General features: G+C 41.2%; 2 protein-coding genes across 3 annotated transcripts; both read left to right on the top strand.

Moving 5' to 3' along the window:
* The first annotated feature begins 110 nt into the window (after window positions 1-110).
* plekha3 (pleckstrin homology domain containing, family A (phosphoinositide binding specific) member 3) lies at window positions 111-16,075 on the top strand. The gene is made up of 8 exons (XM_026190230.2): window positions 111-444; window positions 6,421-6,537; window positions 6,631-6,780; window positions 9,540-9,661; window positions 9,981-10,085; window positions 11,139-11,182; window positions 14,709-14,803; window positions 15,161-16,075. The coding sequence occupies exons 1-8, from the start codon at window positions 405-407 to the stop codon at window positions 15,268-15,270; spliced, it is 783 nt and encodes a 260-aa protein (XP_026046015.1). The 5' UTR covers window positions 111-404; the 3' UTR covers window positions 15,271-16,075.
* Window positions 16,076-19,945: 3,870 nt separating this feature from the next.
* On the top strand, window positions 19,946-22,338 carry LOC113035005 (uncharacterized). 2 transcript variants are annotated; one of them, XM_026190231.2, is made up of 3 exons: window positions 19,946-20,060; window positions 20,754-20,830; window positions 21,555-22,338. In XM_026190231.2, exons 1-3 carry the CDS (start codon window positions 20,057-20,059, stop codon window positions 22,266-22,268), a joined length of 795 nt encoding a protein of 264 aa, XP_026046016.1. In that variant the 5' UTR covers window positions 19,946-20,056; the 3' UTR covers window positions 22,269-22,338. The 2 variants fall into 2 exon arrangements, with proteins under 2 accessions (XP_026046016.1, XP_080143990.1); XM_080287864.1 differs by lacking the exon at window positions 19,946-20,060 and adding an exon at window positions 20,462-20,482.
* The last annotated feature ends 1,769 nt before the right edge of the window (window positions 22,339-24,107 follow it).

The following is a 24,107-nucleotide window of genomic DNA, read 5'->3' as shown; positions in this document are numbered from 1 at the left end:
TTAACTGAAACGACCATAAAATTGAAAAAAATAAATATTTGCGTAAATTCAAAGCAAATTTCCTTTTTGTATTTTTGCGTTCATGTGGAATGGCTGCTCCGGGACTCCGTAGAGAAGCTGGTGGTTTGTTGACATTTTTCTCCATCAGCTGAGTGGCCAGAAGTTAGCCGTCGAGTTTCCGAGCAGCTCAGAACAAATCAACACCTCAGCTTTATTTTTACCCGCTGACGCTGTCATTCAGCTGTCACAAACCACAAACGCTTCATTCATGTTTTACATAACCAGCGGTGCTACACAGAAAACCAAGGGTTACTGCGACCGTTAGCTACATATAGCTAGTGTTCGGCTGCAGCTAGCCTGGCTACGGAAAAGGCTAGCGACGTTAGCCGATGTGAAACGAAGACATGGAGGGGATACTTTACAAATGGACGAACTACATGACAGGTGAGTCTTTCTAAAAACTGATTTGAACTAGCCGTGTTAGTATTGAATAATGTCAGCCAATTTTATATATGTTACAAGTTTCTAAATTAGCAGGTTAGCTAACAAGCTAATATTAAATTAAAACTGTACATGTTACTGTGCGGCTGCTGTTTTTGGTTGTAAATTAATGTAATGTTGGATTTATTTTGTCAGAATTATGTTGCTAATCAGCGTCATGCCAATGCCAAGGTACTGCTGCAAAAACTTAGTTAAAGCATTAAAAGTCATGATATACCTTGTCGACATGGTGAAATGTAAGACATCACTAGATTGTAAATGCTGAGCTATCAAAGTATTCCAAGTAATTAGACGTGGAGAAACAGTAAATACAAGTTTCGGCATTTATTATGTTCACCGTTTTACCTACACATGGGTCTTTAGCGCTTAATTAAATTAAAGCATTGAAGAATTTAAAAGTCAGTTTGTCATGATCTTTAGAGACAGTTGGAAGCAGAGTTATTCAATCTCCACTGCATGCCAGGTTTACTGGCAAAAGTCATAATAATTCAGCAATTTACAATAGCCACATTACACAAATTACAAGTATGTTTTGAATATCTTCATTAAACTAAAGTTGTTGTTGGTGGTAGTGGTGGTGTATGTTTGCAAATCAAACAAAACAAGGTCATTTTGGTGAATGCTGCTGTCTTAAAATTATTCACCTTCTTCTTGGAAAGTGCATTTAGTTCTTTGCGGTGCACCAACGTGCTTTTAAGGCATCTCAGCCATTCCTCAGATCCAAAGGCCTCAAGTTAGATTATATGAAACTCAGCTTTGGTAGATTTCATATTTGCTGGAGCCAGTAGTTTTCCCTGTTGTCATGGTTGCACAAACTGGGCTGTGCAGGCTTGACAGAAAGGTAGATGCATACAAATACCAATAAAAAGCATTATATTTGTCAAATCAAATGACAAAGTAGGTAGGTGAGCTAATTGCTGTGTATAGCTGTTATGGTCAGTGGTGTAAGTGAATCGATGACTAAAGTGCTTGTGTATGGAATCTTGTTTAGTGCAAGAAACCAAAATCCAAAGGATGTTTCTCAGGGAAGAGAACTACACATCAACTAAGCTCTAAGAGCTTTAATAGCGGACCTGCACAGAAGGCCGAGATGTTGCCGGTGTTGCTCAATGGAAATAAACACACACATAGACTGAAAAGAAGGTGGGGTCGAGTGGGTCTTCACAGAGTAAATAAAATTAAATACATTTGTGTGTCTAAACCTAAGAAGGAAATATTAGTGGATATATCACACCAAGGATGCCAGAAATGGAGCTCCCAGTTTAGAGCAAAGGAACTATAAATGTAGTAAATGTTTATCACTGTAAACTCTAAAATGTAATAGAGTAGAGTTTAAAGTAGCAAATGAGCTACTTAAATACAGGACTTGAGTGAATGTATTTATAGCCATCCATCCATCCATCCATCCATCCATCCATCCATCCATCTTCATCCGCTTTATCCGGAGCCGGGTCGCGGGGGCAGCAGCCTAAGCAAAGAGACCCAGACCTCCCTCTCCCCAGCCACCTCCTCCAGCTCATCCGGGGGAACACCAAGGCGTTCCCAGGCCAGCCGAGAGATATAATCTCTCCAGCGTGTCCTGGGTCTGCCCCGGGGCCTCCTCCCGGTGGGACATGCCTGGAACACCTCACCCAGGAGGCGCCCAGGGGGCATCCTTGTCAGATGCCCGAACCACCTCAGCTGGCTCCTTTCGATGTGGAGCAGCAGCTGCTCTACTCTGAGCCCCTCCCGGATGGCCGAACTTCTCACCCTATCTCTAAGGGAGAGGCCAGCCACCCTTCGGAGGAAGCTCATTTCCGCCGCTTGTATCCGCGATCTCGTTCTTTCGGTCACTACCCACAGCTCGTGGCCATAGGTGAGGGTAGGGACGTAGATCGACCGGTAAATTGAGAGCTTCGCTTTTACACTCAGCTCCCTCTTCACCACGACGGACCGGTGCAGCGTCCGCATTACTGCAGCCGCAGACCCAATCCGTCTGTCGATCTCCGGCTCCCTTCTCCCATCACTCGCGAACAAGACCCCGAGATACTTGAACTCCTCCACTTGGGGCAGGAACTCATCCCCGACCCGGAGTGGGCACTCCACCCTTTTCCGGCTGAGAACCATGGCCTCAGATTTGGAGGTGCTGATCCTCATTCCCGCTGCTTCACACTCGGCTTCCAGTGCGAGCTGGAGGCCCTCACCCGATGAAGCCAACAGAACCACATCATCTGCAAAAATCAGAGATGAGATTCTGAGGCCACCGAAGCGAAAGCCCTCCGCCACTTGGCTGCGCCTAGAAATCCTGTCCATAAAAATTATGAACAGAACCGGAGACAAAGGGCAACCCTGGCGGAGCCCATCATCCACCAGGAACGAGTCTGACTTATTGCCGGCAATGCGAACCAAGCTCTTGCAATGGTTGTATAGGGATCGAATGGCCCGTAGCAATGGGCCAGACACCCCATACTCCCGCAACACCTCCCACAGGACACCCCGAGGGACACGGTCGAATGCCTTCTCCAAGTCCACAAAACACATGTAGACTGGTTGGGCAAACTCCCATGCACCCTCAAGTATCCTGGAGAGGATAAAGAGCTGGTCCAGTGTTCCGCGACCAGGACGAAAACCGCATTGTTCCTCCTGTATCCGAGGTTCGACTAGTGGACGAACTCTCCATTCCAGCACCCTGGCATAGACTTTCCCAGGGAGGCTGAGGAGTGTGATCCCCCTGTAGTTGGAACACACCCTCCGGTCCCCCTTCTTAAAGATGGGGACCACCACCCCGGTCTGCCAGTCCACAGGTACTGCCCCTGATCTCCACGCAACATTGCAGAGGCGTGTCAACCAGGACAGCCCTACAACGTCCAGAGCCTTCAGGAACTCGGGGCGGACCTCATCAACACCAGGGGCTCTGCCACCAAGGAGTTGTTTAACTGCCTCAGTGACCTCGCCCCCGGAAATTGGCGGGTCATTCCCCTCATCCCCAGACTCTGCTTCCTCCTCGGAAGACGTGTCAGTAGGATTAAGGAGGTCCTCGAAGTATTCCTTCCACCGCCTGACAATTTTCTCAGTCGACGTCAGTAGCGCTCCGCCAGCACTATACACAGTGCAGGTAGAGCACCGCTTTCCCCTCCTGAGACGCCTGACGGTTTGCCAGAATCTCTTCGAGGCAGTCCGAAAGTCTTTTTCCATGGCCTCTCCGAACTCCTCCCACACCCGAGTTTTTGCTTCAGCCACTGCCCGAGCCGCATTCCGCTTGGCCTGTCGATACCTGTCCGCTGCCCCCACAGTCCCACAGGCTAACCAAGCCCGATAGGACTCCTTCTTCAGCCTGGTGGCTCCCTTCACCTCTGGTGTCCACCATTTGGTTCGGGGATTACCACCGCGGCAGGCACCAACCACCTTGCGGCCGCAGCTCAATGCAGCAGCTTCGGCAATGGAGACGCTGAACATGGTCCATTCGGACTCAATGTCCCCAGTCTCCCTCGGAATGCTGTTGAAGCTCTGCCGGAGGTGTGCGTTGAAGATCTCGCGGACTGTGGCCTCTGCTAGACGTTCCCAGCACACCCTCACTACGCGTTTAGGTGCACCAGGTCTGTCCAGCGTCCTCCTCCGCCACCTGATCCAACTCACCACCAGGTGGTGATCAGTTGACAGCTCAGCCCCTCTCTTTACCCGAGTGTCCAGAACATATGGTCGCAGGTCTGCTGATACGATTACAAAATCGATCATCGACCTACGGCCTAGAGCGTCCTGGTGCCACGTGCACTTATGGACACTCTTATGTTCGAACAGGGTGTTCGTTATGGCCAAACTGTGATTAGCACAGAAGTCCAATAACAAAGCACCGCTCGGGTTCAGATCAGGGAGGCCGTTCCTCCCAATCACGCCCCTCCAGGTCTCGCTGTCGTTACCCACGTGAGCATTGAAGTCTCCCAGCAGGACAACGGAGTCTCCAGGTGGAGCACCCTCCAGCACCCCCCCCAGGGACTCTAAGAAGGCTGGGTACTCTGAACTGCCACTCGGCGCATAAGCGCAGATGACAGTCAGGACCCGTTCCCCGACCCTAAGGCGCAGGGAACAAACCCTCTCGTCCACCGGGAAAAACCCCAACGTACCGGCAGCAAGCCGAGGGGATATTAGAATACCCACCCCAGCCCGCCGCCTCTCACCAGGGGCAACTCCAGACTGAGACAGAGTCCAGCCCCTCTCCAGGAGACTGGTTCCAGAGCCCAAGCCATGTGTGGAGGTGAGCCCGACTATATCTAGCCGGTACCTCTCAACCTCACGCACTAACTCAGGCTCCTTCCCCACCAGAGAGGTGACATTCCATGTCCCTATTGCCAGTCTTGGCAGCCGGGGGTCAGTCCGCCAGGGCCTCCGCTCCTGGCCGCCACCCGGCACACAATGCACCCGACCCCTATGGCACCTCCTGCGGGTGGTGGGCCTGCGGGAGGATGGGCCCATGTCTCCTCTTCGGGCTGTGCCCGGCCGGGCCCCATGGACTAAGGCCCGGCCACCAGACGCTCGCCCTCGGGCACCCTCCCCGGGCCTGGCTCCAGGGCGGAGCCAGGTATTTATAGCATTAACTTAAATGTTGCTCAGAGGAGAACTGACAGCCACACACAACCACTGAGGGACGTATCTTCTGATGTAAACCAGCTGCATGGTAACAGGACCTGAAGTGGTGTTTGACCTTAATGATGCCAGCATAACATGTCTATTAATAATAGTGGCGGAGGACAAACTATACACTGCTTGTGACCTCAAACACTCCCACTGTCATCTGCTTTTTGTCAGTTGGAAACTGAATGTCATCAGAACAATCTCCTCTGAAGGGACATTTCTAAAGAGACTTAAATTTCCCTTTTCACTTCATTGTATGATCCCTTGCCAAAAACGGTTATAGTCAGAGTTAGAGTTCAGACACTTGAAGCAGGAAATGGTCAAGATTTTTGGCTTCAAAATGCACTGATTCAACCTCTAAGTATGGGCCCCTGTCTTTGTCATATTTAATGGTAAACTGAATATCTGTGGATGTTAAACAATTGGGTTAAGGCGATAAGATAGAGTATATTCAGCAACGTCCTCTGCCTTGTAGAGTTGGAAAATTCAGAAAGTGGCTTTCATGAGTTTGATCACTATCTTCTCTTGTTGTTGACCAGTCAAATCAAGAAAACCTACTGGGCAATAATAAATAGGGATGTACCACTTACTAAATTACAATGTTTAAAATAGGAATGTGGCTGATAGCAGATGCAAATATCAAGGTCAGTCTTTTTATGATCTTTTTTTTTTTTTCATTTTTTGAGCCATCATAACTTCATGTTTACAACAGATGATTATTGGCCATTATATCCTTATCAGCACTGATAACAGCCAAAAAATGAAAGTTTAAAAAGTAAGGAAGGAAGTGACGGGAGAAATATTGATGTTGATGGTGCATAGTTTGCCCACTAGTGGGAAAATGTCTAAAAAGGGGAAAAATATCAGCATATATAGCAGATTTTTAGATCACCAGATATCAATATTGGCCTTGAAAATTCTGACTGTCCAGGCTGTACATGAAATTTCCAGGTTTGCGAAAGACACATTTTACTTGTTTAAAACTGCAACTAAATTAATTTTACTCTGTGTCACAATCTAGTGCCAGAATCTTTAAAAAAAATTTGTTTAGGTTTTTGTTTTGTTTTTTGTTATGCATGTTTTTGTTCCATAACCAACCTTTTTTTGCTACATCATGTTTTTTAATTAAAATAAAAAAAAAACAAAAAACAAATGTTAAACTGTAAAATTGAAACTAAATATCATTTTAAAATAAACGAAACTCGGGTGCAATTTTGAGAATATATAAAACCTAAAAAATCATGGAATTATAAAGTCAGTGTTGTCATTGATTTTTTTTTGTATTAAACATGTAAGTTTTTTTATCTTCAGGATGGCAGCCTCGCTGGTTCGTCTTAGAGAACGGAGTCATCTCTTATTACGACAGCGAGGACGATGTTGGCAAAGGAAGCAAAGGATCCATCAAGATGTCCGTATGTGACATTAAAGGTTAGCTCCTCTATATCTCACCCATTCTCTCTCATGGTGTCACAAAAGCAAACATATCCATCACACTAACGCTCCTCATATTTTATGTCTCAGTTCATCCGACAGATACGACCCGTCTAGAGTTGATAATCCCTGGTGAACAGCATTTCTACGTACGAGCTGTGAACGCTGCAGAGAGGCAGAGGTGGCTCGTGGCTTTGGGGTCATCCAAAGCTGGGACACTGGACAGTAACAAACACAAAGGTAAGTCTGCAATGTCTGCTCTTTTTTTCTCAGGATTGATCCGTGGGAAAATTACCTAACAAAAACTGGAAACCATTTCAGTCAGCAACAATTTAGAATAAATTACAAAGTAAAAGAACAAGCAGCCCAGTCTGCTAGTTCAATGTTATTCTGTGCGTACTTCACCACATGTCAGCCACGGGACAGCTGATGTGGCATAGAGAGACTTAAGAGGAAATGGTTAGCAGTTCAGAGATATTTAACAGCTGCTACACCAGCAGTTTTATCTGCGTGTTTACAAAGACTGCAAGCTGAGGTCAGGTGAGCCGACACCATTGAAAGACTCAGACCACCGTAATTCTTTGGCTTATCTCTCGCGCTCGGTCATTGTGTTTGGTCAGAGAGACAATATATAAAGTGAGAGTTTTATTACACTTTTTGTTACATTTACAGTAACAGCACCTTATAAACAGCTTGATTAAATATTTCACTTCTGCTATCTATTGGCAGCTCTGTATATGATTTGTTTGCTAAATGAGGAGGTTTATAAAAAGGAGAAACAGCAACTGCAGATGACAGCAGTATGCAGCATGTTAATGAGATTGTTTTATATAACCTGGTCCTGGTGTTATTTTTTTATCTTACAAACTAGATTAGTAATGTTTGTATTGCATGTATTGTCTTGTTTTATATTTAGTTTTATTTTATTTTTTAAAGTTAGGAAAGCAATATTTAGGTCAAGCCTGATGTTGCCTTAAACCAGGATGGACAATTATTTTCCCCAAGAAACTGGTTTTGTTGTGAAGGGCTACACCAATGAGTTAAATTTAGTTGTGCTCAATATTAATTTTATCTCTTTATAAACTGCTGCTGGTAGCAGTAGCAGTGGCTTTTACAATTAGGCAATAAAAACATGATATAGACATAATAAAAACTCCAGCCTTTCATAACTGTTTAATCAACATTCCCAAAACAAACCGAACAAATTGTATTGTTTTTGAAAAAATTTAAAGACCTTTAACTTTATACAAAATGCTTTACTATTTTACTCAGTCAGGATCAAAGTATGAGGTGGAAAAATGAAGGACAGTTGCATCAACAGCAAATCAAAGAGCTGTCTTTTTGCATCTGAGAGCTCTGGAATGTCCTCACATTTCTTCTCATAAAATCTCATAAATTTCTGCCCTCAGGCCCCAGACGCTTTTTAACGCTTTGCCCAGGTTGAGCTATTTGACAGCTGTGTGGTAAAGGCCACATGAGGCCAGGGCCATACAATGCTCAGGTCTACCTTAAACACTGTAAGGAATGATTCCCAGGTTCCTTGGTGCATCCTCAGCTATGACTTATCATTTTAGCCATTTAGCTGTCCACCTGTGGTCATTAATTACAGACTTAACCATTCATTATTGTATGTGAACATGATTCTCCTGTTGATATTACTTTATTTCATTCTGGAATTGCAAAATAAGCTGCTCAGTGTCTTTCATCCTGTGAGAGACTACTGTTGTGTTTTTTGATTTTATTTTGACACAATATGCATTACGGAGTGTGGATAGTGATATTGACTATTGGTTAGGGCTGCCACGATTTGTCGACTTGTCACGATTACGTCGACTATCAAAATCGTCGACGACTGATTTAATAGTCGACGTGTCGTTTGAAGCTTTGTAAGATCGCAAAAGACACAGGAATAATAGCAGGATTTAAGAGTGTAATAACGGACTGAAACAGAAGATGGCAGCACAGCATGTACAAGGATGCCAGCTGCCGTTAAACCCCGAAGAAGAAGAAGCAGCTGTGTCCCAGAATTCATAGCGCGGCCCAGCTTAGTTTCCAACAATGGCGGTAGCTAGTTAGTTTTAATATTACTCTTATTATTCTTTCTGGGTCACAAAATAAACGTTTAACATATTTTCAGGCGAGAATGTAGCTGTGTAAACCTCAAATATCGGCTCAGTTTATCAGGACACCACATATTTTCAAAAGCGCTCCGACGTTTTCGGAGACGTCTGTTACCCACTAGCTCGATAGCTAGCCGGGGGCTAGGTCACTAGCGCCGTGAGAACACCGGACTCCCGGCAAATTGTTTTCAAACCCACCGCCGTCTTTCGCGACTCAGGTTAAATATATATGAGTCACTTAGATAAATTAAAAATGTTGTTGTTTGGCTTTTTTTTTTTTTTTTTTTTGTATTTTATTTGTTCCTGAGTAAATCGGTTTGGCTGAGATTAAAGTTATAGTTTTTACACAGCTGAATAAATGTCAAGCAGACAGCTGATTATCAGAAGTGTGAGATGCTGGAGAATATACTCCGGTGTCCTGTTATATTTTAGATAGCAAGGAGTTTATTAAACTTTACCGAAACAATCTGCAAATTTCATTAAAATTGAATAAACTATCATCTTGTCTTTATTTTTAGTTAGCACCTTAAAAGCTTAAAGCTGTAAGCTAATGATATATAAGAGCAGATGCTGCTGGTGCAATAAGCTGTAGTTTTACGTCCAGTGGATGATGATCTGATTAGTCGACTAATCGCATAAATAATCGGTGACTAGTCGACTATCAAAATAATTGTTTGTGGCAGCCCTACTATTGGTCATCTCAAAATCGAATAAGACATGGAGAAGGGTCGTCCAACTCTGCAACCCTTCCATGTACATTATCATGGAAATCTAGTTGTTTAAATATTTTAATATAAAACAGAAGTGAACAGTGGCATCATTTAGTTGATTCAGGTACACATTTATTAGTTTCCTGAACCCAACACTTCTGTCTGTCAGGTCCAGACTGTCTGAAGACAAAAATGTCTGAACTCCGCCTGTACTGTGACCTCCTCGTCCAGCAGGTCCAAACAATCCAATCACAGTACAGCGCTGACTCAGAGACCGCGCCGACTTCTGAGGTAAGAAACGGGGGTTCTTTTTACCTCAAACTTATCTTTACAATATTTCAAAGTTAGACTCAAATTATAAGAGTTTCTTTTTTCAGTACTTAAATGATATTATTTTGCTTTATTGTGTATATGTGAAAGAAATTATTTAAAAAGGAGGCATTTTACCATTTAAAAAAAAAAAAAAAAGGGACCTTTAGTGCACACAAAAGACCCATCAGGCAGAAAGATGTCTAAAATTAAATCAAAATTATTTCTCAGTTTGAAGCTTGAAGGTATGTGAGTAAAAAAAAAAAAAAAGATGATTGGTTATTCGTCTGTGTGTCTTCAGGCCTCGCTCCTCAGTGCCACATGTGCCACTTTCATCAGGACTCTGGAGGAGTGTATGACCTTGGCCAATCACAGTTTGACTCCTGACCTCCGACCTCCTGAAAGGGTAATTTCACCTTCTCTAGCTAATCAAAAGCCTGTAATTTAGGTTTAGATTAATAAAAAAAAAGGTCAATAATATCTATTTTCTCTAACTCAAAAGTTGTTTAATTATTCAGTTACAGTAGATAAAAGATGTTTAATACAACATGAGTAATAATATTCAAGAAGAAACATCCTCCGTAAAATAAAATACAATTTTGTATCTTTGTTGACACGACCGATTTTTTTTCATTTATATTCCTATGGTTTGTTCGAGTTTCACAATGTGCCCGTGATGTTCAGCAGTACAGAGTGCTCTGGTGCACAAAACCAGAGTCATTAGGCGTTCTGTAATTGGATAGAAATATTGTGTAGTTGTAGACTTGGCAAATAACAGTGTGGCATAATTGTTTTATTGTAGATTTTATTTTGTACTCATACACTCAGGGTAAAACATTGAAGCAGACGTGACAGGAGAGGTTAAGAAAACACTTGACCTCGAGCAAAATGTTATCTTCACTGATTAGTTTACTATATTTTTACAGTAAGAAAGAAATCGAACAGAATTCAATAAAAATGTTACTTTGATCTTTTACTTGTTTCATTTATAAACAGACCAATATTTTTTTTTATAAGGTGATGACTCTGTTTTGTATTTTGAAAGGTGCACCAGTCACTCAGGTTACCCTCACACAATGCACAAAAATGATCAAACTGTTCAGTCAATTTCCATTTTTAGTCTCAGACACTTTTCATTTCCTTTTACTTATTTTGTATTCTTTTCACTGTACTTTGAACATTGTAATACCAATACCTACAGGCATAATAAAAAAAAATCTTAATCTGCAACAGAATAATTCCAATAATGCTCAAGACGCAGGTCTTTATTTAGACGTGCCAGATGGAAATAAAAAGTTAACAAAATGGCTTAAAGTCTAAATGTTTTCTCATTTTACAGCTCATCGAGGGATCAGAGATATTTAGAACAAAAACAAAAGTGAAGGTCTTGAAATTGTTATCAGGTTTTAATTGAACTTAAAAAAAATCTAAATGACCAAATGTGTCACTTTCTGTACAGATGAAGCGGTCAATCAGTCACCCTGGAACATACAGCTTTGACAGGTGAGTGAAACACGTACACAAACCATCATGAATTTAAAGTTGTAACAAAAAAGAGGTGACTTAAATTCATTCAAAGTCACATTTAAAGTTTCTTGTAGACTATACTCAAGTTTGTTTATGAAGCATATTTATTACAAACATGTTGTTCAAAGATCTTTACGTGGGAAAAAAAACCCTTGGATGCACCAGGGGCGATTCTAGCTTCAAACTTTTATGCAGGCTCAGCCTCCAATCATAATGTCATGCACACAATGCCTTGCAGTTACAGCATTGTGTTACAACTTGCCTTTAAAAGCAATTCAATTCAATGCGTTTTCACAGATTTAAAAGTAATAAGCTGGTTTTAGGGTGGATCGTTTAGTCTGAGGCAAAGACTCGATCAGAGTTATCAAACTAGAATTTTTAGGAGGAAGTTAAAGAACAATAAAGTAGATACAAACATGCACAGCATTGTTTCAGTATTACTACTTAAAGTAAAATTATTCAGTACAGACACTGAAAAATCATCCTGGACAGGAAGCAGACTTTTACGTGAAAGTTTTTGAATTTGTACAAGCTTTCAATCTGACCCTGTTCTCCAAATAAGAAAGGAATTACTGGAATGCTGATTTTGGCCTCCAGGAGGCAGAAATGTAGTATTTTAAATATGTCAATCTGAACTGGCACAACTCAGTGTAGACTTTACTACAGCAGGTACTGAAGAGTACTGGAGGATGGACACGTCACACACTAATTATTATTGTCACATATTGGCATTTTATAGTCCGTGTGCAGTGCTTTGCACACACGTCACCTTCTGACAGCAGAGTCACCATCTACCTGAGAGCTAATTCAACAAAGTGACTTGTTTTGTGTGTAGCATGATTGCCTTTTTAAAAAAAAAAAAAATCATGTTTTGTTGATGGATTCTGTAAAAAGTCTCGTTCCAATGGTTGGACTGAGATGCATGGCAGGACACTTTTTAAAGTAATGGTGTTACATACATCTGTTACTGGGAGATGTTAAAATTATAAAGTAAGTGCTTTTTCAATTGCTGATGACTGCTGCATCACATAAGAATGAAATAGATGTTAGGATATTTATCAGACTCAACTTCATTTGTTCACTTTAGTGATTTAAAATCTGCTGACATTAATGCCTAGCATAGACAGCAGGTATTATTAAAGCAAATAAAACCTGTTAAACCCTCAAGTGACTGCTATTTTAGCCACTGAAATGACTGAGTGGGTTCATTTATGACTCCATTAGATTTTGTACAGGAAACCTTTTTCCTTTTTCCTTACAGCTTTATGTGTTAATGATGCCTATACTATTTACTTTTCCCATGACAATATTCAGTTATTGTTTATCAGTAATATGTTTTGGGCACAAAAGCGTCAACCTCACAAAATGTCAGTTTAGTTGTTTTCATCGTGAGTTTGGGTCTCAGGTGTCTGCTAGTTCTCGTGAGCACCACTTCACTGCGAAACATCACTTTGCACATAGAAAATTACACCAAAAATTTGTCCACAGTGTTAAAACAAAAAATAAATGACCCACCTAACTACCCATTAACCCTGTCACACCTGTGAAAAGTTGTAACACCTCACTTGGTTACTTCAAGGTTAAGTGTTCATACGTCACTCCGCTTTACAACAGTTTCTACTCCTTCTGTACTTGTGTCTTGGATCTTTTGGGGGGAAGCTGTTCACACACCATGCAAAAAATAAACTGAATATTTTAATTTTTGTTGTTGTTGACCTTTACAAATCAAATGTAACGGCTCTTCACCAGTTTCTCAGAAACCAAACTAGTTCTTTAGGTTTTCTCAAATCTGTTGAATGAAAATGACTGTGAGGATTTAAAGGTCCCTTCATTTTTGTTGCTGGTTCATTTAACTTTCAGAGGATGTCATTCTCTGTAAAGAGGACAAAAAGCAAAGCAAGCGATAAAATTTAAACTCATGATTGTGGAAAAAAAAAAGGTTTTATGTGAGATTTGATGTGCAATTGAACACATGAGACATCAGGATGAAACTAAATATTTACAGCACAACCTGTAAAGTCCAGTGTGATAGTGCTGAGTCACAAGACTGACAGATTAATATGAGTGCAGTAATAATGTTTACGACAGAGAGTGGAAATTGTACAGTATTATGAAGATTATATATTGCATTTATTTAATGAGTAACGACAGCTTGTTTATGTTCTTGTGTTTTGGAGTCTGATTGTGTGATGAGCAAATGCTCCTGCATCGTCTCAGATGGAAGCGGGGCTTTGCTCCAGAAGCAGGTTTAATGGAAAACTGGAGGCAACTCTGGGTTTTCTGTTGTAGTTGGACTGCAGAAATCCCAGGTCACATAACTCACTCACTGGCTGCTTTTCTTCAACAAACCCTGAATATAGTAATGATATTATTTATTGATAATAATAATAATAAGAAGAAAAAACACAATAATAATTAATAATAACTGAACTAACTGATCAGCTGATAACTAACTCAGTTATCAGTTTAATAAACTTGCTTTCTGTAAAGGAGCAGTTGACAGTCTAGATAGTTCATTTATTTTTACAGATTTTGTTATTGTTTCAACAACTGATAATTAAGCTGGAATCAGTTGGAAGCTTCGTATAAATATGTAAGAGTTCTTCTCACATGTTCAGGACTTCTTTAGCATTAGAAATGTTTATTTATATAATTTAGCACGATTCTGATTGCAGTTTGATCTCTAACTGGACAGGACTGTCGAGTCCGATGTCACTTTTGTTTGTTATATCAAATGTGATTGGTAATTGCTGAAATAAGGCAGTCTTAGTATTATGGAAAAGCACCTAATAAGCTGCCTTTCCATAATTCTAATGACCATGGCACCTAGTGTCTGCCTTATTTCCAATCTAGACATAAACATTTGCCACACAAAGGCTCATTTGACTGCAGTGCAGATGCGTGACAGGCTGTGCTGCATCAGCAGTGTAGTTCTATAATTTCAAAACATAATGATTTGGGGAAAAAAGAAGTTTCTGTATAAATGTCCATTTCTTAGATTTGGAAATAAAGCAGACACTAGATGCCATGACTGAAATTAAACAATACTGAAGCAAATGCTGTATGCGGTGGCTAACCGCCTAACCATGTTTCTGTCAAGGTTGGCGGGGACCACAGTATTGGGAAGTCAGACAAACACACAATAGTTGAAAATATTTCAAGTTTGGAGAAGAATTTGTTTGACACTGTGTTGCTAAATCCTATCAGCTGAGATTCTCCGTTGTTGTTGTTTGAGGGCAGCTAAAGCTTGCATTGTTGCTTGTCAGGGTCCTGTGGGCAGCAGTCTGAGCAGAGATGTCCAAACATCTCTTCCTTTTACTTCTTGGTAGTTTTGTTCTCCTTCTGGCTAATAGGGGTAAATATTTGTGGATGACTTTTTTTTTTACTGTTCACAAAACCTCCCCATTAAATTACAGCTGTAAGACACACTTGTTAAATAACACTACTGCGGTGAGAAAGTTTTCAGTTTCTCTCAATCTTTTTCATTACTCCTCCTCCTCAGGTCAGGTGTACTGAAGGAGTACGTGAGTGGAGGTCAAAGGTCAACTCAGCGGAGAAACCGTACCAACTCTGACAGCTCGGTTTATGATACTGAACGTAAGACATAACATCTTTTTATAGTCTGCATAAGTGACACTTCAGAACTAAATAAAGAGAAAATAGTAGAGAGACTTAAACACATTAAGTTTTTAAGTGATATTATATGAGCTAATTAGTATAAGTAGGTATAGTTACATTCAATATGAATTCTTACAACTGAGCTGAAAACATGTTTTGTATTCAGTACTGAGAGTTAAAGCCTGTATGACCCTTGGTTGAGTTTACCAATGGCTGTTTCAGTGAGTGGTTTAACTACGTTCTTTGTAGCTTTCTGCACTTTCCGCTGTGTAACTCGATTTTGAGAATCCTGAATGAAAGCGACCCACCTGTTAATATATTTGTTTTGTTTTCCAGGTTTGCTGCCTGCTCTCAACGGTGACTCGTCCTCCATTCCCGAGGAGAGGGCAGGCAGTGTGAGCCCAAAGACCACGCCCACTGACACAGACACTGACCTTTCCATCTGAAGACCCCAAGATGCCCATCCAAACCCTGATAAACTCTAGAAGATGTCACAAACGCCACCAGATCATTATTTGCTGAGATACTGACACCATTACACCAAGGATGAACATTTTCGTTGTAGGAACGTCCTTCACAAGCTGTTTCTCAGCTAATTGCCAAACAAAAGCACTTTGGATTCATTAGCTTTCATTTCATGAAGTCTTTCAGTTGCACAGTATACACTAGACTGACGGAAATTCAGTCCCAAGCTGAAGTTCGAGAAATTGAGAGTATGAATTATATGAAGCTTTAACCTGATGAGGTGAGAGGACTCCACACTGTTAACCTTTCAGATTTAACCATGGATACTTTTGTAGTCATGTAGTTGTACTTGAAGTCCACATCCTGGATTCAAGGAAAATTGTAAGTATCCCCAGTCGATCCAGCGAATTTCCTCAGCTGGAACCAGATGATTGTATCAGGCAGCTCCATGACGCAGTGTGGACACGATGAACTATGAATTCCTGGTTTCTGGAACAATTAGATGCCAGGGCTGCTTTAATCAGAATGTACTGAAGGTTTGTTGTGTTCTGAGGTTTGTTTGTGCATCCAAAAACTGACCGCAGAGCCAAAAGTTTTGTTCAGTGGCACTTAGACAGGATGTTGAAATCCAGCAACTGTGACGCAAAAGCATCTATTTTTCTGGCTTTTCCTAAAGAGCCCCAAATTACTTCTTTCCTCCCGTCTTCTGTGTTCTTCTTCCAGGCCTCCAGCTGAGCTCATTGCCAAAAGCAAAGGCAAAAAAAAAAAAAGTTCTCCATCACTCTCCGTCCCTGCTTTAACGAGTCTGCTTGTGTCTTCAGATGTTTGCCAAAACATAATCACCTGCATTAAAGCTGCCACCTTTCTTTTTCCAGGCGGTCATGCTCAGCCTGGACCGTGTTACGCTCTTTGCAGCTTGTCCTCGTTTTGAGCCGAGTTTCACCTAAACTCTTAAGACAAGTGAACAGAAATACTAAATTTCAGATAATCTAGCTGGGAATGTGAGCAAATCTTTGAATTTCTTAATTATTTCCTTGAAGATGTGACCCTGACACCACTCATTTTAGGGTGAATATGAAAACTGAGCTTTTTAGCAATCGGTCACTGACATGACTGAAGCATTAATGCTAGCTCAGATCATATTATATATGTGTGTGTGGTCACTGTGTCAGATTAGGAGATGTTTTAGAAGATGGATTCAGTTTTGGGATTTAATTGAGGCGGAAGTGCCTTCAAGCTGCATTCCTTTTGATTGCCAGCAGGGGGTGACTCTTTGTGCTGCCTAGTCTTTGTGGAACTGTGAAGGTCGTTTTATAATTTACTAAAGTCAGAAAGGAGAATCATCCAGGTGCACTCGTAGACTTATGACTTTTCAGTTATTTGTCCTCTGTTTCTTGGTCACATTCATCACTTGTTCATCAAAATTCTCTTCAAAACAACCGAATGGTGGCGGATAAAAACTTTGCCTTTTGAGAATGAGAGTCACCACAGATGCCACATCCCAGTCAGTCACACTTGTTATCCAGCCTTTTCAAATGAGAGAACCAAAGTGTTGTGTATAAACTGACATATAGTCTGTTTTACAGTCCTGCGTTTCCAACACTGGCAACATCGTTTCTCTTTTGTTTTTGTCATTTTCAGCTTCACGGAAAACTGGAGAAGGTTCCGGAAACTGAAGCGTAAAAATCAAAAACCTTATCTGAACCTTACTGTGATCTGATCTGCTCTTTAAGGTCATTTTCAGCATGTCTTTTTCTTTCCTCCATTCTGACCACTCTCACTGTGTGACTTCACCATGGACCTCACATTAGTGCAAAGAACGAACATCAACTTTTACTTTAAACTGATCCAGAGTTTGTGGATGATCATCGTTGGTGATGAGAGCTGAATCTTTAGCTATGACCAAGCAGTTTCCAGTCAAAGACCAGAGTTTCCAAGTCCAAAGGCAGCACATCAGGTTGAGGAAACTTAGAAGAACGCTCTGCATTTTTTTTCAACATTTATCTGGTTGTGCATCATGGATTCGTTCCCCAGCACAAGGCTGTGGATACAGAGTTCTGCTGTAACATCCTGAGGTGTCTGAGGGAGGAGATTCAGATGCAACGATCTGAACTGCCACCTTTTCAGCCACAGACATTCAGGCTTCGCTCACCACCTGTCTAACTCCCCAGATTTGCCTCCCTGTGACTGTGTTCACTTCCTGAAAGTATAAAATCATGAGAAGTATAACTGTTCCGACACACGAGAGGCGATCAAGCGGCGTCGCAGAGGAGCGAGTGCAAGGAGACAGCAGCAGTCATCTAAAAACTGCAGCCACACTGGTGATCAAACGTTTACAGTGTTTGATTTTCACATGTTGATTCCCAAAACCTTATCAAACTTTAAAAATATGTAAAGCTTAACGTTTCAGACGATGATGTATTGTTTGCAAAGTGTTGTCTTTGTAAATTTCTTTCTGAGGAGCTGCAAGGAGGAAAAAACGTGTTTGTGCCATTTGAAAAACTGCCTTCAGATAGTATCCACAGCAGGATAAACAGTGTTCACCACCAGAAAATAAAAAAAAAACACAAGATATATAATTTTCTGTGGCTCAGACACTCTAAAGGTCAAAGTGACACATTGAGTGGAAGAAGACATTTAGATTTGTGTGCGTGTGTGAGAGACGAGGAAGGCTGTCCCAAATCTTCACACATCACCTTTGAAGTCTGCACAGTGTCGTGTCACGCCACGCTTGCGTTGTTGTTCAAACACAGAAAAAGTAGTCATGTGAAAACAAAGCAAACACAGTGATGCTCACCAACGTTCCCGGCAGAATACTGAACTGAAAAAACCCCCCAAATATTTGATGCCGTAGTGCGTTTGTGTTTACCTTAACGTCACTCGTGCCAATTTAGATGGACCACGTCTGTTGTATCCTAAGCTTTGTGAATTTTGTGGGTGTTTTGAAACAGACAGTTTTCCTAGTAACTTTACAGTACTTTCCCTTAACATCCATTTTTCTTTCATGTGGTGACTTTTGCACTCCAGTCTTTTTTTAAAAAAATATTTGAGAACTAAATAAGTGGATTATAGTGACAATGGTACTGCGTGTTGGAAACAGTGATGGCTGTGAAACTTTGAAAGCTGCAGCCTTAAATATATGAAAACTTCTTGAAACTTTTCTTCTGTGTATTATTCTACTCGAATGTCTGTTCACTCTCTGTGATGAAGACCCAGAGGTGCATTTCCTGTGTATAATCAGAGCTGCACACAGTTTAAACTTTGGATGTTAGCTTCATGTCCTGTCACTGACCTGTGATGTTACTCTCATCTGCAGAGAGCTGGTAGATCTGTATTTGATCATTGTGTGGGCCCATATAAAATAAAGTCTACATTTTGCCAAATTTTCAGACTTGATAGCACGACAACAACGCTTAATGAGCTTTTGCTTCTCTGACTACTGACGTGGTCCACCGGCTGGTTCGGGACATATTTGGGCCTCATATATGATCCATTTTCTGTCCAATAACACAGATGATAGATTAAATCGATCAAAAACTGGACTTTTTTTTATTTTTTTATTATTGAATCACTTATTAATACAGTGAATTTTTAAAAAAGTTTTAGATTTACCTTTACCTATGGTCGTGAGCTTCAGTTAATGACCGACAGAATACAGTTGACACCGCTTCTCTGAATTGAAAGAGCCAGCTGACATAGTTCGGACTTCCAGGGGCAGATCCAGCACACTCAGGAGAGATTGTGGCTCTCGGCTGGTTTGGGAATTTCTCAAAGAGCAGGAGGTGGGAGCATCCATGCCCCTGTGCCCAGAGAAGCCGTAGACCATGCATAAACAATGAGCTGATGAATGCAGGGGAGAGAACTCATCAGAATATATTTGCTGAGCTATGTAAGAAGAATATTACAAACTCTAGATATATGAATTTTAAAATAAATATAAAGATGTTTTTCTTGCTGTTCTTTTGCATCCAGATATTGAGATCCCGCCCATATCTTAATGAGTCATCTTTGCAAGTACGGGGAGGCTGACTGTGTTACGTGTAAGCCGCCCTTTCCACATTTCCATGCTAAGCAAACTGTTTAGCTGTAGATTCATGTGTTCAGGATTCTTTGGAACCCCCCCCCCCCAAATAAATAAATAAATAAATATCCTGCCCTTAAACACCTCAGTCAACAAGCTCTGATGTGAGAGAGAGAGAAGCTTAAATATTACACTCCTGAGTTACTCCCAAATCTCTTTTTTTCTTCTTGCGGATTATTTTGTATTTGTTGTGGCCAAACCAGCAGAGATTTTCATGCCTTAACTGTCTCTGAGTGACGTAAGTGGTTGTATCAGATCAGATTTTCATTGTCTGAATAAAGAAATGTTTGAAACTGAAGGTGTTTTTTTTTTTCCTTTCATATTTAAGGGTTTATATAGACCTTTAACACGCATGCATATACTACCTGCCCATAAATCAACAGCAGTTTAAGACTTTTAATAGGAGCTTTGTGTTTATTCAGCTGGTGGGAGGTTGTGGAGGGGCCTGGACGATGATCCTGTTGCGTGTTTACAAAAGGTGTGTGTATGCATATGTGCTTGTGTGTGTCGATCTGTGGTTGGAAGTCGGCTCTTTATTTTATTTATTTTCTGACAGCGATGAGCTCAGTGTGTCTCTTCCTCAAACAGCACATATCAAAACGCCCTCACCTGACACTCATTTGCACAAAGACACGCAGGTGTGTGAAGCAGAAGTATCCCGGACCTGAGGCAGAGAACGGGGAAGCATGGGTGAGTGCGCTTTGTGATAAATGAATAACTTGTTATCTTAAGAAGTAGCAAGTACAAACTTTACTATGCCACACATTACGCAGGGTTAACAGCTGAAATTGGTTAGGACTGTTTTTCTCACCAATTAATCTGCTCAGTCTGTACTGCTGCAAACTGAGTGAGGACATATTTTGTTCTTTGACAGAAAAAATCCTGAGCCTGAAATCATTCATTAGTTATCAAAACGACTTTAAATCAAAATGAACATGACCTCATATGTTCTCAAATAGCAAATGTGAATTCCTGTTAATCTCAAAGTACTTGAGCCCAGACTCAGTCACTTAAATGTGATTTGTAACATTTTGCTCAAACACTAGTAAATAAGTGTAATTTCTCTGGTTTGTTTTCCAACTGGGTTCAGTTTTAATACGGATTATTAATGGGTTGGTAGTATTTTTTTTTTTATTGTCAGCTAAGAAAATGTAACCATTCAACTTCTTGCTAGTGTGTTGAAGTAGGACAGGTGTTTTCAAATGTTGTGTAATGAGAGGCCACAGGTGATTGTGCGTTTGTATATTCATGTAGAATCTAGAATTCAACAAACTGTAGCTTCAAAAAAACCCTAACACAAATAACCACCTGTCTTTCTTTTTTGTTATGCGTGTAGTTGTGCATCTTATTTCCTTCACGTTTTCTTCTCCATCTGATTTCTAGACGAGTCTGGAGGACGTCACTCAGATTCTGAACAAAACACTGAGGACAATCAAGCACATCGTCAAAAACAATCAAAGGTATTAACCTATGTTTTTAAATGATGTGAGAAATTGCCGCTTGAAAGAGATCTGTTGGTTTTTAAATTCTTAGACTGTATCCGGGTAGAGTTTGTGTGACTCACAGCTCAAAATATTCTGCATCTGTCAGACAAAGGTTTGTTTCAGCCCTCAATTCCTTTAAGTCAGTGTCCTCTGATTGGCTGCTCCTGTAAACAACAGGTTTGAAAATGAAGGGGTGGGGCTTAACCATAATAGGAATTTTCCTTCTGTATCTATGAAGCCTGAGTTCATTTCATCAGCGACTTTTCCATGCTCTTACAAACCATATTATCGTATGCGAGCTCAAGTTCAGTAACACAGGTAAGCAGAGTTTATCAATCCAGAAAAGGTGGGCCTTGTATTTTCTGTTGGGATTGACTCACTTTTAGGGCCAAATTCGGCTTCATTTTTAAGTCCTGGATGTTTCCAACTAGTCAAAATATGGTCGCTTCTGGATCCTAACAAACATGGCAGCAGTCAAAATGTTAATACTGAGGCTATAAGTCCAGTTTAACAGGTTTAATGTTTTTTCTTTTCTACAATATTTGTGTAAATCTGGGGAATTGCCAGCATTGTTTCAGTGTTGTAGGAGGAGGACCTGCATGCATGTCCTTATCTCCTGCTGATTCTACTCCAAAGTGAGCTGATACAACCAAATTTCCCCTTGTGGGACAATTAAAGGATTATTCTATTCTAACTCCAGAGTCTATCTCGCTGCCCTGACTGCTACAACCACAAGGCACACTTCAGGTCTCGGTGGGGGGGCAGGAGTGAGTCCAGCTCATCTGACGAAGACTTTGGATCAGAGGTTAAGTCCGACTCAGAAGCAGAGTCCAGTTCCAGCAGCAGTTGCTTTACTGGGAACGTCGTAGAAGAGACACCAGTGAGGCCTGTGTGTGAAGACACTGCTGAACCTGATTCTGGAGGGCAGGATGGTGACAGGCGAGCGGAGACATCTGAGACTCCAGAGGATAAGGGAAGGATGAAGGGGATGCTCAAAAGACCTCGGCTAACCAAGTCTGTCAGTCTCCTGCCCCACCCTCGCCAAGTCACCTCCACCCTTCACCTCCAGGTGCTGCCCCAAAAACACAAGAATGACACCACCTACACCATCTGCCGACCAGAGAGAGGGGGAACCTTAGGAAGAAGAGACAATATCCCTCCCTCTGTACCATTCCCATGCCCGCGGCAGCCACCACATCTTCAGCCTGACTATATTCCTCCTCTCGTACGTCAGGGTCAATATATACCTCCACCTCTGCACACGTTTCCTATGTTATATGCACCTCTTCAGGCTCCAAATGCATCCTGCACACATCTGCAAACACTTACTGCACAACCATGCCAGTGTTATTACTGTATGTACTTTCCTCACACACACTGGAGTCATTACAGCAGTACACAGCTGCCCTGGTAATACAGTGCCCTGCAGTGTTGTATACAGCCCTTAAGCATGTGAAAAAACCAATAAAGAAATGTGAATATAAGGCATTAAATTAATGTTTTGTCATTGTAAACAATAATGCAATAATCCTGTCTGGGAGAGTGGACCTCCCCTGCATACATCACATGCATGCAATCGTAAAGGACAGTTTTGTTTGAATCCTGCGTGGAAACCTCATCTAGTAGGAGGGGCTTATAAACAAGAGAGAGTCACATAAGGACTGCTCGATCATCAAATTTGTATTTTTTTTTATATTACAGTTTTAGTTAAATGTCATTTTGGGAAGTCTGTCCTTGAGTAAAGTATCCGTCAAAACGGCGACGAAATGAGTTACTTTTTATCAGTTGTAGGTGGGAGGCCTTTTCAAACACCAGGGTTCAGAAAGTACCAGCTTGTAATAAATTGTTCTGTCTTGAGGTGAAAGTGTTCGTGATGAAGCTGTAAATCTGAATTCTGATGACCTGCATGAAGAATTCTGCTACTTTCAGCTGCATTCACAAGATTTCACCAAAGCCAGTGCCTCTGTATCTGGCAGATTTTAATGCTGGACTCTCGCTCTGAAGCAACCCCTGAAGAATTCGTGTCATCTCCTGGAATGCTGTATAGATTTTTATTAAAGACATTTACACATCGAGCATTAATGATATGCCTGGATCCAGTAATATTTTCTCGCTGTGTCTCCTTCTGGTCTAAAGTTTCTAGATACACCACAACACATTCTTACGAAATTTCTTTCATCGGCATCAGTCAACATTTGTTTTATCCTTTATTCTGATTTTTATGTTGGGTTTATTATGGTAGTCTTGATAAATAACATCTCAGGTGGGAGTGATTATATCTCTCTCCCCCCAACCTGTGTTGTACCTTGTCCAGTCGTGAGAGCAGTCCCTTCTTACAAATGTCAGAAGAAGACTATTGCTAATAGTTTTTGTCATTAATGCGGCTGTTGGGTATGAAAGATGCCTATAGACAACATTTGCAACCCATTTCAAGAGCACCCTATTTTCATCTCTTGCCTACCAATGCCTTCTTGTTTCTGCCCCTTACTGGATATACTGGGACTCGAACTTAAGACTCTGGCTCTAAAGGCATGTAGTCCTACCGCTATTCTATATCTATCTATATATACATTATTTGGGTTGGTGTGGTTACCAAAGGTTTTGTAATGTGTATGGTGTTTTGTGGGTGAGAGTGAGACTGAGGGTTTTTAGCATATTTGATTATTTTATTCTACATCTATCTTGGATATTTATTATTATTATTTTTACAGTGGATAATATCATCTAAAATTTTGTTGTTTTTTTTACTTTGGACCAAAACGAGTTGACTGATGGATACTGCATTGCTTAAATGGCTAAAAAGACCAAGATAAGATCGGCTCTTAGCGATCTGTCAGATGTTCTCATTTCTTTCCTTTTTCCTTAATGTATTCCATTATCCTCTCAAGTACTCACAGCAATTCTGGTAGAACATGTTACCCGTGATCTCACGTCATGCCCCGCACAGAGGAACTCGACTGTTACGAGGGTAAAATGCAGGTGCTTGTACGCTGCAGATAACACAACAGTCTTTTCTGTCTCACCTTCACAGAACAGCATTGGACGGTTTCCAAGTGCATGAAAAAACTAACAAGAGGCTCTTTGTATGATGCGTGTGTGGTTTGTTCCACCTACAGTAGCCACCAAGTTTCCAGATGTCTCCACTGCGACACACTGTTTCCACTATGGCTGCCAGCACACGCACAAACATGCACTGATGTCATTGATGGTAAAGGATGGCGTTTTTTCAGAGTTGGGGGTAGAACATGTAAAT

This window comes from Astatotilapia calliptera, chromosome 13 (genome assembly GCF_964374335.1).
Source record: "Astatotilapia calliptera chromosome 13, fAstCal68.1, whole genome shotgun sequence".
Classification (NCBI taxonomy): domain Eukaryota; kingdom Metazoa; phylum Chordata; class Actinopteri; order Cichliformes; family Cichlidae; genus Astatotilapia; species Astatotilapia calliptera.
Note: the sequence above shows the minus strand (reverse complement) of the source record. Positions and strands in the feature narration are given on the sequence as shown.